Raw genomic sequence first — 17361 nt, forward strand, 5'->3', positions numbered from 1 at the left:
TCACTTGCTTTGTGGCCTTGTACAATGTCTCAGTTTCCTTATCCATGGAAGGGGGAAAATTACACTTACTTAGGCCACTGAGAGGACCAAAATTAGGTGGTAGGTGGGCTCACTTTAAGGAGAGCAGACCTGGATCAAACCTGAGCATTTTGGGAAAACTGCATCCCCATGTTTGTGGGCACAAACATGGTCTTTGGAAAATGTGTTTTATAATAGGATTCAGACAAACTGTTGGTGCTTTGGAGATAAGGAAGGACTCATCACTACAGTGGATGACAAGGAAAGAGCCCTTGCCTAGGCATAGTGTCTCAGCAAAGAAAGACGGGACAGAAAATGCTTCTCTATAAAGCTGCAGAAACAAAAGGCCAGCAAGCCCATGGACGTCAGGATAAAGGGACCTTATCATTCAGTTGATGTAATGCATCTTAAAAAAAAGGGGGGAAGGGGGAGAGAGAAACAGTACTCCTATACCTTTTTTTATGCCTTTTATTTCCTTTATGATGCTCCCAGTGAGCTTTAACTCCTCTTGAGTCTTCTAGTCCTATCTAGACCATAATTTGAACAGAGTAAAATGGTTAATTCAGAATTAACTGAGATTAATGTTAGAAATGGTAACCTTATAGAAAGCTGTGATAATACGGATGATGGTGTACAAGAACTGCACCCAGGAATGTACGGTTTGATCTTCAGTTAAATGGTCTTGAAACAAGGACCAGTGGAAAAGGAACACAAACACGAAAATGATTCAGAACTGAAACTCAGGTTCACAGCTAAAGGTATTTCATTTCTGGAACCTGAAGTGGAATTGAGTCAGACATTTGGCTTCTGCATCACTTTAGCAGTAGGAAATAAAGAAATATGAAAAACAGCTAATACAGCGTAGAAAGTCATATACAAAGCTGGCAATTGCCAATTGCCAATGATATTCATGACAGCTGCATTTTGCATGCGAGAGGCTGACCTTCTGAACATCACAAAGGCGCTCAAAGGAGTTTCATGGAGGTATAATCTCAAAATAGCAGAAAAGTGAATCTTTATTTGATGATTCCCCCAACAGAAACAAAAAACCAAACCAAGGAAGGAATCAATAAGTGAAACTTTGCATGTATCAAGTTAATATTATACAGTGTAGCTACTTCTCTACTTCAGAGAAATTTAAATATTAATTCATTGAGCATCTTACCTGGTTTCAGGTGAGCAAATGGAATTTCACCTGTTAACAGCTCCCAGAGGCACAAAGCATAGCTGAAAACATCGGCTTTTATGGTGTACCTTGTACACTGGGTGAACACCTCAGGGGCCATCCAGCGTAGGTTCTGTGCATCAGGAAATATCAATAATACATTAACAGTGTTTATTTCCTCATATATGTATCTTTTCCTGTATTTGTATATTTGTTTTCCTTTCTTTTCTTATTTCCTTGCCTCCATTGCTCCATAACATAACTGGTAAATTTGCCACGAAAAATTTTCACCTAGCTCACAAAGTCTAGGCAGCATATTATTGCACATTATACGTAACGGCGTTAGTATGGTAGCTGTCTCAATGCCATAAAGCCAGACCGATCAGGCTTTAAACATGAGAGTAGTGCTCTCAGTAGAATAGAATAAAAGCAGAACACCAGCCTCAAAGTGTGGAGACCACATCATAAGGTCCGAGCATGCCATATAATACCAATGAACTACTACTCCAGCTGCTAGATGGAAAAATTGATGACAACTGCATTGGGTCGGTGCCTTCTCTCTTGGGATCTCACTGCTTTCTGCAGAAGCCCATTCTGAGGCTGTTTCACAAGCAACCAGCCTTTCACTGGAGTGATGAGTTCAGGGTGTTTTTGCAGATTCCTTGCACCTCAGTAACTTAATCTACATTCTTTACAAGCCAGCCCTTCTCAGTGAGACGTCATCAAACCCTGGCAGGACCCAGGTCTGCAGCAGCAGTACTCACTCCTCACACAGTGAATGCCTACTGCAATTTGTTAAAAAGATGATTGCCAAACCCTGGTTTTAGGGTCCTATTCCCTATCACCCATCCTATCCCACAATTATTCATTATGATGATGCAAATTTTCATAACCATGGAGTGACACACAGAATGCATCTGACTAAAACTTATGAAGACAACAGTACTGTCTTGTAAAGCTGACTCTTTCTGCAATAGGCTTGTAATGGAGAAAAGAACTCTGAAAGAAAACCAGTGTTGAATAACTACTTCCCTATTAGAAATAGGAACCACCTGCCAGCAACATATGTATGTGAGTGGGGAAGGGTGGATTTAAAAAAAGACACTTTAGTAAGGATTTTTGGGGCAATAGAGCTCCAAAGATGACCTTATAAAGCATTATTTTCTGTTGCAGATCTTATATATTCACTCATCTCTACTATTAAAGAGACTTAAAGGGAGAAAAAAAAACCACAAAGAAACATTAAGAGACATAAAATACTATACCAGTTCATCTTTTCCAACAAAAATATTTCTAATATCATTTTCTTCTAAACTGAGTTTGCTTGTATGTTTTATACTAATTATGTGGAACAAAACAAGAAACAAACCCCAGGTTGTTTTGTCATATTGTCTTCATCCAGGGACTGCAAAAATCTAGATTCTGAAACACACAGAACAACAACAACAACAAATTACTGTCAAGCCAATACAGATACCCACCTTATTATACAAAAGTCTTGGTACAAAGTGTTTTGGGTTTTTTTGTTGTTGTTTTTTTTGTTTGTTTTTTGTTTTTTAATAACTCTGGGGTTTTGAGAGTCCAGGAGAACTGTGATAGTTGTTTTTCAACAAGGATGCGTACAGACAATGAGTCTTCTGAAACCTGCATGCCAAATTCAGCACTGGCATAAATCTACCAAGCTCCATCAACATTAATAGTAGTTTACAGCAGCTGAGGATCCAGCCCAGAATTTGTGACCTCATGGTTACTTGTACTGGTTAATATAACTGTATCTAGATTTACAACAAACAGTCACTGAGCCCTGCATCAAAATGCAATCCCATAGAAGCCTATCAGTCCTATTAAATGTCAGTCCACCAAAAAATGACAAGATCGTGCATGAATATAATGAAGGTGGTATATGCTACATTATGTGGTACATAAATAAGTCCCCAAGGAGGACTTAGATGCCTTTCACATATCTGTATGAATAAGAGTATTGTCAGCAAAGTCCCAGACAAGCAGCTACTCCTATGTGGTCCAAGCCTTGTGCTATCTCCTTGTTTCAGCAGGCTGGATAATAGCAGGTCTGGGTCAGCACTCGGTCCCTCATATATATGGTTGTGCTGCCACCACCCTCCTCCTATATTAAGCTGATGTTCATACATCTCTACTGATCACATCTCTGGTGATACTGCACAGTGACAATGGCCATGTCTTAAGTCAAGTAGTTCTTGAGGAGTTAGGTCAAGCCCAGCTCCCTAAACTCCACCCTTGCACCAACAAGAATGCATTCCCATGGAGCTTGACTGATAAACATCAAGACAATGCGTGAAATACTGATGCATAAAGTATAGCCTAGTGTAATTTTGAACACAAAGTTACTAAGGTCCATAATGAGCTACATTCTGCTCTTTTAACTAAAATGAAAGAAACCTGTCCTATTGCCATGGGGCTTGGCTGCCAACAGGCAGACTTGCACAATAACACCATCCTCACATCCTGAGCGCTTGCCATGAAAGAGGAGGGCACATCTTCTATTACAGGCATTTTCACTCAACTTCTCCCTCTAACCTACTGCTAGAACTTACTCAAACTGAGATGTACCCATCTCACTATCGTCTGGGCCTCCTTCTCAGATAAACAGTGGGGTAGTCCACAGCACCTGCTAACTTAGGTGAGACAAAAAGCAGGGGCATTCTCATCCCTAAAAGCCTTTTGTGTCCTCTCATAATAACAAAATGAAGAGCAACCTCCTCAGCATTTTCTTAGTCAGCACATGTTTACTTTTAGAGAATTTGAGGTTGATTTATAAATGTTTCATAAAAAGTCCTTACCTCCAAAATCAGCAACAACTGCATGACCATCCTCATACAGGAGAATATTGTGGCTGGGGAAAAGAAAATTATTATAGGTAACTGTTTAATAGTGTCTTAAAGATGGTGAAAATTTTACAGTTTTTGGTTCATAGCTAAACTCTTGAGGAGTTCAAATCACCTGCTTAAGTAGATAAATGTCTATAGATAAACCACTTTTACCTACGTCTCATATTTATTGTTATAAAGTACACATTAACTCTGAGAAGGCAAACCCAATAGCTTCATAAATGAGAATGCCAGTTTCTAATCAATACTAGACCAAAACAATTTATGTAATTAGTAATAGATCAAGTATAACAGCTTTATTCAATATGTGCACTGAATCGCAGTCGTGAAGTGAAAAAGATGGTATTTGAATATAAACATAGTGATGGACTTTAAATAAAATTACATGGACTGATTCTTTTCTCTTTTAAGGCTTACATAAATGTAAATTCACATTGATAATTCCTAATTTATGCTGATGTATAGAAGGGAAGGAACAGATCTGAAGAGTCCGTATAGAATGGATCACTAGAAGCCATAAGAAATCCACTAGCTGAGGTGAAAAAATGATGACACAATAGTAAGTCCTATTCAATTTAATAACCATGCTTAATATTGCAAATGTTACTTTCATGAGAGAAAGGTACTTTATTTCTTAAAGTAGCTCCATTTGTTTATGAAAAGAAGACATGTTATTCATCCTGCAGCTTATCTCAGCATCTAGGATGGAAGCTTCTCCCTGCTGGCAGTAATGGAGCTTTGTCAGTTGCTAGAGGTAAGATTTCACTCCCACCCTCCATTTGTGTTCCAGTTCTACAGTGTCCCTTTTTATAACGTCTTTGAGAGCTAGCAGAGCACAACTGATGACATGTGCTAAGTTACTTTGGACCTGAATCAAGTCTCAGGTAAAGTGTCAGATTTCCATCTGCTTAATAAGTCAGGAGCACTTAGTGATTTTTTACTCTTTCACCTTATTGTCTATGTCGTAAGCATAAAGTATTGTTCATTATTGGACATCAAAAGAACCACATTTTGCATTTATTCTTAAAAATTACACTTGCAAAAATTACAGTGCATTTTGACTGTGGTAGTGGAACCTCTTTGTGGCATCTCTTTCCAAAGTTCCCTAGGCAAACTGGTCCATATGATGAAATTAGCATTCTTCGAGACTGGTAGCAAGGAAGGATTTGGGGCAATGGCTGGTGCCCTGTGGAGACTGGAGCCCATGCTGCTCAGGACTGTGGTCGGAGCTGTGGTTTAATCAAGCAGGATTTCACAGGCAGGAATGCTGTGGAACCCAATGCCTCTGGGAAATGCTGGAGTTACTGTGCGAGGGCTGCAGAGCTGACCTGTGTCTGTTCCCTGCCTCTACTCACCCCGACTGCAGGTGCTACAGCTAGAACTGCCTGTGCACCATGGAAAATGCCTCGAATTTCAGGTGTACTGCAGCTGGGGTGAGGCTCATGTCCACATCTTCTAACTGAACTGCAGACAACAAGAAATCCCAGGAAAATATGCTATTCATGTTTGACATATATGTTAGATTTTTATTTAAGTATAAAGTCTTCATCTTTGCCCCAGAGAGTTTCTGGAGTTAGGAAGAAAGGAATAAATGCAGAAAAATTCTTGTTTGGTCAGCACACGTATGGGGCAATCTCTGTCAGGACATCTAGAGATCAGAGAAATCATTTATCGAAGATAATTACTTGTACTGACACCTATGAAAGTGTATGGATTTCTGTGAAATCTTTGAAACCATAGCAACTGCAGGCCTCAGTGAATGTAAAGGCTTAGATAACCAGAACTTTACCTTAGATTGTCAGCAGAGATATTTGGAGGCTTAAAGTTAAATCTACTGGATTTGTCCTAAAACTACTAGAACCAAAGAGGTGAATTACGAAATTTGTGTGGTGGTTTAAACCCATTTATTGAAGGTAATGTGAAGAAAATTCAGCTTTATTTACATATTATTTGTTCAAAGACAGTGAGGGATATGGATAATGCCTGAGAGGAAATCTAACCCTACGTATGCATCCTTTCTATTAATTAGAGGATTTAAAAAAATAAGCTTCCAGGTATGAACAAAACAACTACAAAAAGATTTCTACATAAGACTATAAATATTCCTTATCTATTTTATTAAAGTGTCATCTTGTGAGCAGGTAGGCAGGAGAGCTGCAAACCAAATGAAACCAAATCAAAATAGAGTATTTCTAACACTGAAACTGTGAAAAGGAAGATACTCAGATTAGATAAGAAGCAAATGGGCATTTATTACACATTTTCACCTTGATAGCTTCAAATAAGACAAAAAAGTAACATTATCCTTGGAAAACAATGAATTCTTATTTGGGGGCACTTTATTCTTAGACTTGGACTGAACAGTTAAAAGACTAGATGATACAAGTGAGAGAAGTAGCAACTCCTGAATTCTGGAGATTTAGATTGGGTGTTCTCATGCAGGAGTATAGATATGTGTTTGCTACAGCTATACCAGCTCACCTGTAACTTTCTCAGGAATCTTTCACACGGGGTTGGGATTTGGAAATGCCTTCTGTTAACTTGGAAATTAATGTTTGAAACAATATGTGCTGACAGAAAACCAAATACTGAGGGTCAATCTCCATAAACTTTACTGCTTAAGCAGAATGGAAATAAGAAGAAATTCTGGCTCTGTAGGAACTTATGGTGGGAAACCCCCATCCCTATGTATTTGGCATTTCCAGGGAGACTTCAATTCAATTAATATACCAGGGGACTTGTAATCAGTCCCAGGATGAATGGGTCTCTGTCTATACATACATCAACAGTTGGAGAGTATCAGCATATAGAGCTGTGGTGCTATTCCAACCCATGCAGTGGTGAAGTGGATATACGAGCTGTGCTCCAAGGTGGCTGGCATTTACAATAAGTATCCAACTTATGTTTTCGATGAGGAGGGAATAATTTCCTCCTCAGAACAACATACAGAGCTTAAAACAAGGGCTCCTCTAAAGTCACTGCAATTATTGCACCTTGATTGAAACTCATGGCTCAAGAGCCTCACTTCTCCAGCATCACCTGGCAGTTGGATGGCCATTGCCTACAGAAAAGTCTCTCTGGATTTCTGAGGTTGAGACCCCTGTCAAGAGGAAGGGCTTTGGAAGAAGTGAGTGTGCCAGCATGTGTAGCACAAATATCAGCTCCATCAAAGGAGGAAAACCAGAGTTGAACTGAATTTTATTCATGTTTAAAAGCAGAGCTTCTGGGACCCTGCAGATTGCATTCAAGTTAAAAACAGTGTTGTAAAGATGCCCATATGTACAGTCCATAGCGTACACTGGGGACACTTTGGATTCTCTGCCTGTCCAGGCACTGCTGAACTCTCTGTTCTCAGAGAATTTAATTTTCTTTTAATTTGATAAGGATGATGTCTAACCCTAAAAGAAGACACTGTATTCTCCCTGAAGCTATCAATGTACTACAGATACTTAAGCAAGTGACTTCCAAGCTCTTGGTTCTGTCTCCTTGATGAACGTTTTGTAGGAAAATATTCAGAGCTATAGGGCAGCTGGAACTTCCTTCCTTCCAAAAAGGATATGGTAAAACTCTTGTTCGGAGATGCCTCATTCCTTAATAGTTACTAAAAGGATATTGCCAAGAACCCAAATAGCTGTAATCTCTTGTGTCTGTCATACCCTGTAGTTTGAAAGTACCCAAATAGTCATCAAATTAAGCACGCAACATCAGTTTATAACAAATTAAACTTAACCTTTCCTCCTGCCTCAGCTCTGAGTTATCATTTTGCAATTTCATTAAGAAAAAAACCTGAACTGAAAAAAATAGAAAAAAAACCTGAAAAAAATAGAAATGAGGTTTCATTTCTTAAGTAAGCAGCAATTGATAACTGAAATTTACAGAAGAGTTTCAAAGTGAATGTCTAATTGCGGTCAGGTTTTTATATCATCTTCATCTCTACAGTATACCTTGTCTCTCACTATTTCTGTTTGTAATAGAAATGTGTGAGAATTGCACAGATGATTTTCTATAACCACGTGACAGACCAGACAGCACTCTACTCCTTGCTGCATAATTTTTTAAGATCACATTTATGGGAGAGAGTGGACACAGTTCTACACTGCTTTTCACAGGAGGAACAACAAACGCTGCCTCTGACCAGCTGCAGGGCTCACCCTTGGCCATAACCCCCTACGCAGCGAGTGGCAGAGGTGCGATTGCCCCCTCCTCTTGCTTGCTGCAGCCTTGGGGCTGCCATGGGTGTGTGAGGCCATTCTGCCTTTGCCTTCAGGCTCCCGAAGCACTGGGCTGGGCAGCCCCCAGCTGTGCTGGGGTGCTGCTGTCAGCTTTCTAGAGTTAGCCAAGTGGCTTAAACGTATTTGGCTCACAAGCAAACTCCTTTCAAAAGCTCTGTAAGGTCATGACGAAAGCCAATCACAAAAATAGATACATGGATAGAGAAAAGTAATCAAGAAATGAGAACTGAGGGCTTAGGAGCTCTGCAGTACTTCCATTGAGGACTTGTGCAATTTCAGATGCTTCTTTCTTCCTCTCCGAATGGTGAGACATTCAGGTAAAGTCATCATGATTCAATGAACACTGGGTTAAAGCAGCAGTTCCTCTGAACTCACGAATGCTCAGCCACAAGTACCTGTCCCCTGCACCCCCAGCTTCAAGCAGTAGTGGGGAGTGAACTGCAGCACTGGGAGAAGCGCACGCAGCTGCCAGCACTGTCCCTCCATCCCCCCGACCCATCCCCCAGCAGCGTTGTCCCTCTTTTTGTCTCTGTGAGGAGTGCCACAGATGGCTGGACAAAACATCGTTGCTGGCTGGGGTGGGCTGAAGCCAACGCCTGAGGCTGAGGACTGAAATAACCTCCTGCCACCTGATAGTGGCTATGCTTTGTCCTTGTTCGCACAGCCAGCCAGAGCCGCCTGGGCAGCCAGGAAGTGCCGCAGGGGATGTGTCCCCACACAGGGGGGATACATCAGACAAAATCTGCCCTCTAGCCCTCCAGAAGCACTGGCATAGCACTTGCGACCAGGGTCCTGGTGTTTAACATAAGTAGTAGCTGGGCAATAAGGCAGTAAAGTACACAGAAAAACGATGTCACCACCCTGCCACTTTCTGCCTGTCTTCTGAATGACCCAACCTCCTGCCAGCTATCTCAGGTTCCTCATCTCTGGAGGCAGAGGCCAGGTGTGAAGGATGGGGTCCTAAGTCAGGATGACCTCTCTGGTGAGTTCCCGCCTGAATGAAGAAGGAATCTCAGGAAGGCAAGGGGAAAGACAGGGTTTGATTCAGTTCATTTGGGGTGGTGCGAAGCTGCACCGCTTGTGCCTGCAAGCATTGTACCTCACTGCTGGAGACGATCCCAGGCTGACAGGACGGGGAGGCAGCACAAACCCATTTCTCACAGTGCATTCAAGAGACTGCAACAGCACAACCCGCTTTCTGCGTGCTCACCAGTGTGTATGCCCTGGCTTCCAGGGTGGTTAATACATGGGGACGGAGCTGGTCACCTCTGAAGTGCAGTAATATGTGTTCCTCTGGTTTGAGCAAAGAAGTCTAGAGAGTCTGCCTGGGTCTGCAGTGAACTCTGCTCACCGGTGGACCAGACTGCAGAAGGGGCATTCTGTGCCATTATTCCAGAGAGTTTTATGTGCCACTTACAAGTGAAACAAAATTTGCTAAGCATTATTTTCCTGAAAAATTCAGAAAAGGAACACTAAAATACACAAACATGATTGGCCAAAGGGGGAATTCTGGTTTTCAGTTTAGCTGAGGGAGTATTTGTATTGATAATCTTTGCGCTGCCTACTCTTCGCTTTAACAAGCAAAGCAGTTCCCACCACTGCTCACCCCACTCTCCCCACTGCAGTCTTGCCCCAGTCAAGAAACCTGACCACTAATGAGATCTGGAAGCGAGGATTGTGTCTTTGAGCACAGCCACATCTTGCTTTGGCCACATGTCTATTCACTTAGGGAGCATTTTAACTTTTGAAGGTCAGCAGTAGGGCAGGGCAATTCTTGGCAGTGTTTCTGCTTGGTTTTGAGCTCAGATCTAAGGGCCAAATTGCAGCCCATTCACTGCTTTCCCAAATGAGCCTGGAGGGGCTTGTTGGACAGAGTCTGAATCTCTGGCAAAACAGCTTGATGTAGCACTTAATAGCTAACACATAACTTTATTTGGAAGATTCAGGTAGCTTCTTTTGGCGGAAGAAGTGTTAAGAAACAGTTACCTCATTGGTATTCCTATTTCAGCAGTTTGTAGTTCAGTAGCAAATGTAAATGTGGGCTGAGCTGTGATTTGTCAAAGGCCAACCACATGAACAGAAGTTAAAAAAATAATCTACCACATTTTATTTCTACTCCTGGCCTGCCTGTGCTATACATAAATATACCTTCTGGTCATGATGGTGGCATAATCAATGTCAATATATAACTTCAGAACTACAGAATTATCAATAATTTTAATTAATCAAATGTAACTAATCAATATTAATTATTTACTCATAGTCAGCGTTTTTCTCCAGAATAAAATCGCCAAGAGAAATGACAGAAGCCAATTTACAATGTGACATTTAAAACAAGACTGGATGAGAATTTCAGAAAAAGGCAACAGGCAACAAATCTGCAGTGGCCTTTAGGAACTACAGCATTGATCTGATCTGAACTCTCACATAACATAGGACATTTGACTCTAAATTCTTGCTTTGGTGTAAGAATCGTGGCTGAACCAGATCATACATTTGGGAAAAAGAAGATGCGTTCCTCATTGGTGAGACAGTTACTTTCCCTGATGTTGAAGGAGCCAAAAGGCTGTTTGACTGTACTGGCATAATCTTCTGAATAGTTATGACATAATCCACACTACTAAAATGTAGCCCTCTCTGGAAGGCTTTTAGCCTTGTAACTCATAATAAATCTGCAACTGACATGTCACCACAATAATCTACAGAACAAAATTCCCCTAACTGACTGTGGTTGGAAAGTCTAAAAAGTTCACACAGAATACATACACAGTCTTTCAGGCAATCTTCTACTTACACCTGTTTTATAAATACTCCAGATGTTTTGTATCATATTCTCAAACCCCATTATCTCAACACAACTACCTAAGAAGAACACAACAGCTCACAAGAATGACAAGAAGCTCAAGGACTTGATGATTGTCTGCTACCCACTCAGATTTATCCGTAAGATCCATATGCATAAGTGTTAGAATTATTAACAAAAGGACACTGGGATGGAGGCATTTGCAAAAAATTGATAATATACAAACAAAACAACGTTAATGTCCCAAGAAAAATTAAGCCTCAAAGGTCTTGGAAATAAACTCATTTAGCAGAGCAGCTTGGGAAATAAGCCCAGGTGTTTCTGGAAATTTTCAAGATTGCAACTTTTGATTTTGTCCTGAATTAAGATGGAAAGCAGATATTTCATAATGTGCTGTGCAAAGAAAATGACATAACTAAATAACCTGACTGAAGTGTTCCTTTCTGAATTTATCCTCTAAGCTGGCCTACATTATAAATTACGATAAATCCTAGGAGCCTACATTCTTCCACTATCAAACAACGGCATGTAAAAAGGAAAATTTTTATAATTCCGAGGGAGAATTTCCATGAACTTCCTGCCTTACTGAAAACAAAACGAAAACATAACTTCTCTGATAGAAAATACTTCAGATGGAAAGTTTCCAGTCAGCCCTACCAAGGTTTATATGCAGACTGGTCACTAGAGGGGGATGCAGTGCACAGTTTGTAAGCATGCCATATTATCTCCGAATTTTCTTTCGCTGTGGGTCTCTGTGGTATGGATCAATTATACCCTTTGGCAACACTTGTTTTAGCTTAAATGCACATGTTAATTCTGGAGAGATAATTCAAATTATATTTACTTTGCCAAAAGTATAGAGAAAAAGAGCAAACAGTTACAAAACATGGGAAATGTTGGAGTAGATACTACTTTCTTTTTGCCAACTCTGTTATCTTACATAGCACTACAAATTAAGATTTGTATATTTCTTGTACTTGTCAATATGTTGTGGAACTAAACCATTCGGGAGTAACAGGCTTTATCAGGTATACATCCTTTTGTTAATCTTATTTTATTTTTTATGTGCCCAATCCTTAATGGACAAAAAAGGAATAAGACAGACAGACAAAACAGAGAGATCCCTTTCCCCTTCTCACAGTCTTTTAATGTCCAGTGAATGGCAGTGAGCATTAAATCAAATCAGTTTCTTTGACATTCTTGGTTACATCTCTCAAAGACAGACACGTTCCCTGGTCATTTAGGACACACTACTGGTTTTATGAGCACTGTGACACTGCAAATACGGCTTAGTGAATCTTCAAAACTTTAATCTTGAAAATCTGTCTTTCTCTTAATACCAGTCTCCATTTCATGGCTTTTGACTGACTGTGGAACTTGAAATTAAAGCTGTTGTCAGCAGTGCTTCCTCTTCTGCGGTACTTCTTTACGGAGGGATAGAGAAGCAAAGGATTGAAGCTCTGTCAATCAAAATGACCAAAACTGAATCTAGTCCAAAATGTCTTCCCTCCTCTGTTTTGTAAGGGGCTTAGTCTAATCTACTGGTAGGTTTTGCCATATGAAATGAAATATTCTGCCAGAGATAAGGTTTGAAGCCAGCTTTGTATGCTATTACTAGATTTCATACAGGCATTTCATTTTGAAGTCAGTCCAGCTTTGGGGAATGTTTTGGACTAGATGATCCTGGAGGTCCCTCCCAAATTAACTATTCTATGATTTTATTAACTGTAGCTTTCCAATGCCCTCCCTTTAATCTCTCAGCCTGCAAGCAGCTCTTTATGCAACAAACTACATAGGGATTTGCTAAGGGAATTCATTAATTCCCGAAGCATTGAATAAACATCTATATGCATATTTAAACACATATGGGCTCTTGCTTCTATGGATCCATAAAAGCCTTTCGAATGCACTTATTTCCTGCTCCTCTTCTTCTTCATAGTATATTGAGTATACAAAACGATGTGTCATTTTACTACACTGCTGACAAATTTGACAGCATGTAGTTATCAGAACTGAAGTGTTCCCTCCCCATATACAAACGAATTTTAGTTACTCACGCTCAGAACTGGCTATAGAAAGATTCTTCTTTTCATACCAGTGTAGCAAACATAAGCACTTTTGCAGAAGGTAGCTAACCAACAACAGAGAACCAGCTTCTCTCTCTTGGTTCTGCAGGCTGGAAATGCCAGGCCAGTGATTTCAGAGGTCTTTCTTAGAACCAAGAGGATGCATTCAGTGTAACAGAATATTGGTGCAGTCTGTTCACTACTGCTTGAGATATTCCATAACCATAGTTTTCTTATGCACCACAAAGAAAGGCAGTTACATTCTTAGGATTGCAGTATTTTCACATTGTCATCCACCTGAACTACAGGACATCCACTCCTGGTGCGACTCATGTTCACAAGGTTTGACGGAGTTGTTTATAATTTGGAAAGCTGAACACAAACACGTAACATTTATTTACTCTAACAAAATTGAGGTCACTAAGGAGTTAGGAACATAAGCCATACTCACAACATTATGTGACTTCAAGTTGGAATTAGGGTTTACAGTGGCTAAAAACTAAGGTGAGCACCTACACTGTCATCACTAGGACAAAAAATGCAAAGCTTGTCTAAAGAGAACAAACACAACAGTTTTGGAAGGCACCTACTTTACATTAAGAGCATAAAAGTCCTATGGTAGTCCAAGAGAAGGTGAAGAGGACAATCAACAGATGTTGGTAGATCTAGGGCACTTGCAACTCTTAAAGTGAAGGTAAGCTATGAAAAGATTTATAGATTATCTCTTCCTTAAAGTCTTGAATACATAGTGGTGTTCCAGCTGAAAGGTATACACTAGTCAACCAAAGTTATGGCCCACATTATACATACCAGACTCTGAAATGGTTGGTTCTCACAGCAGAGGACTGGGTTTGTTGACTCCCAAAATGTCTCACAGTCCTAAGCTGAGCAATGACTAAAATGATTCTTTTTGGTTTTATTATCTGCAGAGCAGGATGAACAAGAGATTCAGCACGGTGTTTGAAAAATACCCCCCATATGAGAAAAATGATGTGCTTTCATTCCTGGCTGTGTAGAAACAGACTATTTTGAATCTAAGGTTGTTTTCCAGTCTTCAGAATTATTTCAGGTTCATTTCTTGTTCAACATGACACTCTCAATTGATGTTTTTTTAGAAAAGAAGCCGAACTGTAAGATATTAGGGTTTGGAAAACCATAGTTTGAGGTCAGTAAATTGCAAAAAATAAGAGTAATAGTTTTCAAGTAAGGATAGCTGCTAGTTAGACTAAAAGGTGATCTGATTCACTTCACTCAATTTACAGCTTCGGAGATCCTTTATTCTTAACCTTGCAGTGGATCATTGCAACATCAGCATGAAATTATAAATGGTTGAATCCTGCAATGGGCATTGATTCCAGGGGATATTACTCTATACAAACTTCTGATGTGAGCCGTAGTACTTATTGATTTCATCAGTGTCCAAATTACTTTTCTTGTAATATTGACTTTTTTCTGCAAAAACATATACATGTGAGCAGAACAGCCTTCACATTAAAGAGTCTGGCTTTCAAAACAGTTAAAAACATCTCTGTGCTGCCCTTCCAAACCCTGGGCAGTGTTTCTGAATCACATGTTACCAGACTGTGTGTAGCAGAGAAAGCAGGCTAAATAAATCATGAGCCAGTCTCTGTCCTTTGACTCATGTACAGGAGTCCCATAGAGCTCCCTGCAAATTGAGGTTTTTAACACCTCTCCTAACTGTGGTGCTTGTTCAGGTTTAGAAATAGATTTAATAGTTTAACACAACACATCCTGACTTAAAACCCTTGCTATGATTCCCTGCTCTCTCTTCTGTTTATAGAAATATAAAAATCAGAAGATTGGTGCACCATAAACATAAATGTAATTTCTCAAAACGGTGAGATAAGGCCTGAGCTGAGTGATGATTTCTCAGCTGCATTCAGGACTCAAGATGGAGGATGTGACTGAATTGGGGATGCCCTGGCAGGGTGGCTCAAGAGGCCCCATGGAGGGAAGCCCTTGGCGAGCGCCTCTCTCAGTCTGCTCCAGAGCAGCGACTCCCTGGGCAGATGCAGACAGATGTTATTTTCCCTCTGGGAGACGGGCTGGCGCTGGGGCTGTGCGTGTGTTGATACAACGCTGTGTTCAGTACACTCTGCCCTGTCAGCAAACTGCTTGGCTCATACGCAGCGCCACGGGCATTCTTCATTTCCAGCAACCTCAACACAGAGACAGAGAAAGTCACGCCTGTCTACACCTGCAGGGAGGCATGTCTGATGCATTTTCAAAACAGCTCTTCACTTTCCTACCATGCATAGCAGAGTCATATTTTCGTCCGGTCAGAACACTGTCTCTTGACCTTCTGTCTCTTCCTTTCCCTCTTGCCTGCTCCCCCGTCTGATCTTGGGATCATGCTCTAGCCAGAAACACAGATGTTGCTTCTCCTTTTAGTGGCTGTAGGGAATGGGATTGCTCCTCTTTATCCCTTTCTACTCTTCTGACTGCTTCACTAATTTTTATTCCAGGTAGATATGTGGCTGTGACCAAACCTGGAAGGCAGCGTTTTAGCAGGGGGTTACGTATCCCTTTTCATGTAGGGAGACACAGCAAAAGGAAGAGGAGCCTGTGGCTGACATGAATACGCAGGTAATTCATGGGTTTTTTTTCTGTGTTTTTGTTTTAAGAGGAAACACTCCAAAGAAAACCTCCTAACATGAAGGGTGCCCCAGCTGGGATTTCCATTCACACTATCCTGAAGCTGGGGTGCTCTCTCAAATCTCAGTGCGACACAAGGCAGCAGCATCTCTCCTGGGCCTCCAGCCAGGTGCAGCTCACAAGAAGGGTGACTTCTGGGGAAAACCGGTGGCACTGGGAACAGCAGAGAGCAGGATAAGCCTGGTGCTGCCAAATCAGTGCCACTGAGTAGGGACCTGAAGTCAAAGGTACATACAAGGGATGCTTTCCTCAGCTGTGGCCTTCCTTGCTCCGAAATCCAGCATCCCTAACACTCACTTCATTGGGCAGGGAGACACAGGGCTGTCTCGCGAACTCAGAAGACACTGGTGTGGCCTGATCAGGCTGCTTGGCTGGAGTGTTCCCCAGGACTGGCAGGGTGCAAGGGATGAAGATGGGTCTTATAAATGACCTAAAGACCGATTTCCTGAGAACCGATTTCCTCAGACGATGGAGGCTGAAGCATGCTGTTTTTGGTGGGATGTGTGCCTTTCTGAATTCGTGATTTTAAAACAATGATTACAAAGGCAGAGGCAGGCAGTATTCTATCAGTCACCACTAAAAGAAGTAAGCATTTGCTCAGTGAAGAGTGAGCATGGTTATAGTTCAGGATGTACAGGAGAGGTAACATTTATTTCTGGGCTCTCTAAAAAGGCTCAATAAAATCCATTTATTCTGACAGAACAGTAACAATGGATCAAAATTCATTATTATGCTAGAAGGATGTCTGGAGATGTAAGCTTTTCTTTCAAACTTTGAAAAAGCTTTATGGATCTCAGTTTCCTGGGAGACACTTTGTAGTAAGTACATAAAATAGAAAATGGAAGGCAAACTTGTGAAGAACAGATACCAGGAATTAACAAAACTGAAGCTTTGACTAATTTTCTTTGTTTGTTTCTGTGTTTGATCAAGATGAAACACAGCCAGCAGCCAAGTGAAAAAGGAACTCAATGTGTGTGTTCTAAACAAAACATTACATTTACCACAATTTGGAAAGATGAACTCAAGTATGTCAAGATTTTGTGAAGTCACTAACACTGAGGTAGCCACGCAGCGCGATGCAGCACAAATTAGGATTATTTAGAAGGTATCTGTGACACTCTAATCAGCAGGGAAGGATCTACATGCCTAAGAGGAGTTAAAATATCTTTAAATGTGGGGGGTTAGGAGAGTGAGAGCCATGCAACAGATCCGCTGCTGCGAGCACATTTTTGCACACAGGCTGCCCTCGGCAGCATGAGCTCTGCACAGGGATGCGGTCCCTAGTATCCTGCACAGTGCGACTGCACTAGTCTTTTATGCTAACAGAGCCACAATTTAGGAATCAGCTGTACTTTTCCAGGCAGCTCAGAAATAGGCTGAAGTGTGGTGAGTATCACTTTTTCTAGCAGAAAAAAAAAAACCCTGAGTTTTTACACACTAATTAATTTGTTTTTCAAACCACTGTGATACTACCACAGAATGCAAATACATATTACTGCAGGAACAGGACATCTGCCATAGACGCTAGCAACCA

General features: G+C 40.9%; 1 protein-coding gene across 4 annotated transcripts in view; it reads right to left on the reverse strand.

Annotated features, from left to right (window-relative positions):
* LOC104009232 (serine/threonine-protein kinase TNNI3K) overlaps window positions 1-17361 on the reverse strand; it is a 107515-nt gene that overhangs the window by 31773 nt on the left and 58381 nt on the right. For all 4 annotated transcript variants that reach the window (XM_087733111.1, XM_087733109.1, XM_009461189.2 and 1 more), the window contains 3 exons: window positions 4003-4055; window positions 2553-2605; window positions 1184-1316 (listed from right to left, as the gene is read on the reverse strand). In XM_087733111.1, the coding sequence (XP_087589237.1) occupies window positions 1184-1316; window positions 2553-2605; window positions 4003-4055 (239 nt within the window). The remainder of the gene's footprint in view (window positions 1-1183; window positions 1317-2552; window positions 2606-4002; window positions 4056-17361) is intronic.

The sequence above is a fragment of the Nipponia nippon genome, unplaced genomic scaffold (genome assembly GCF_047370975.1).
Source record: "Nipponia nippon isolate SJK-2023a ecotype South Korea unplaced genomic scaffold, ASM4737097v1 scaffold_5, whole genome shotgun sequence".
NCBI lineage: Eukaryota > Metazoa > Chordata > Aves > Pelecaniformes > Threskiornithidae > Nipponia > Nipponia nippon.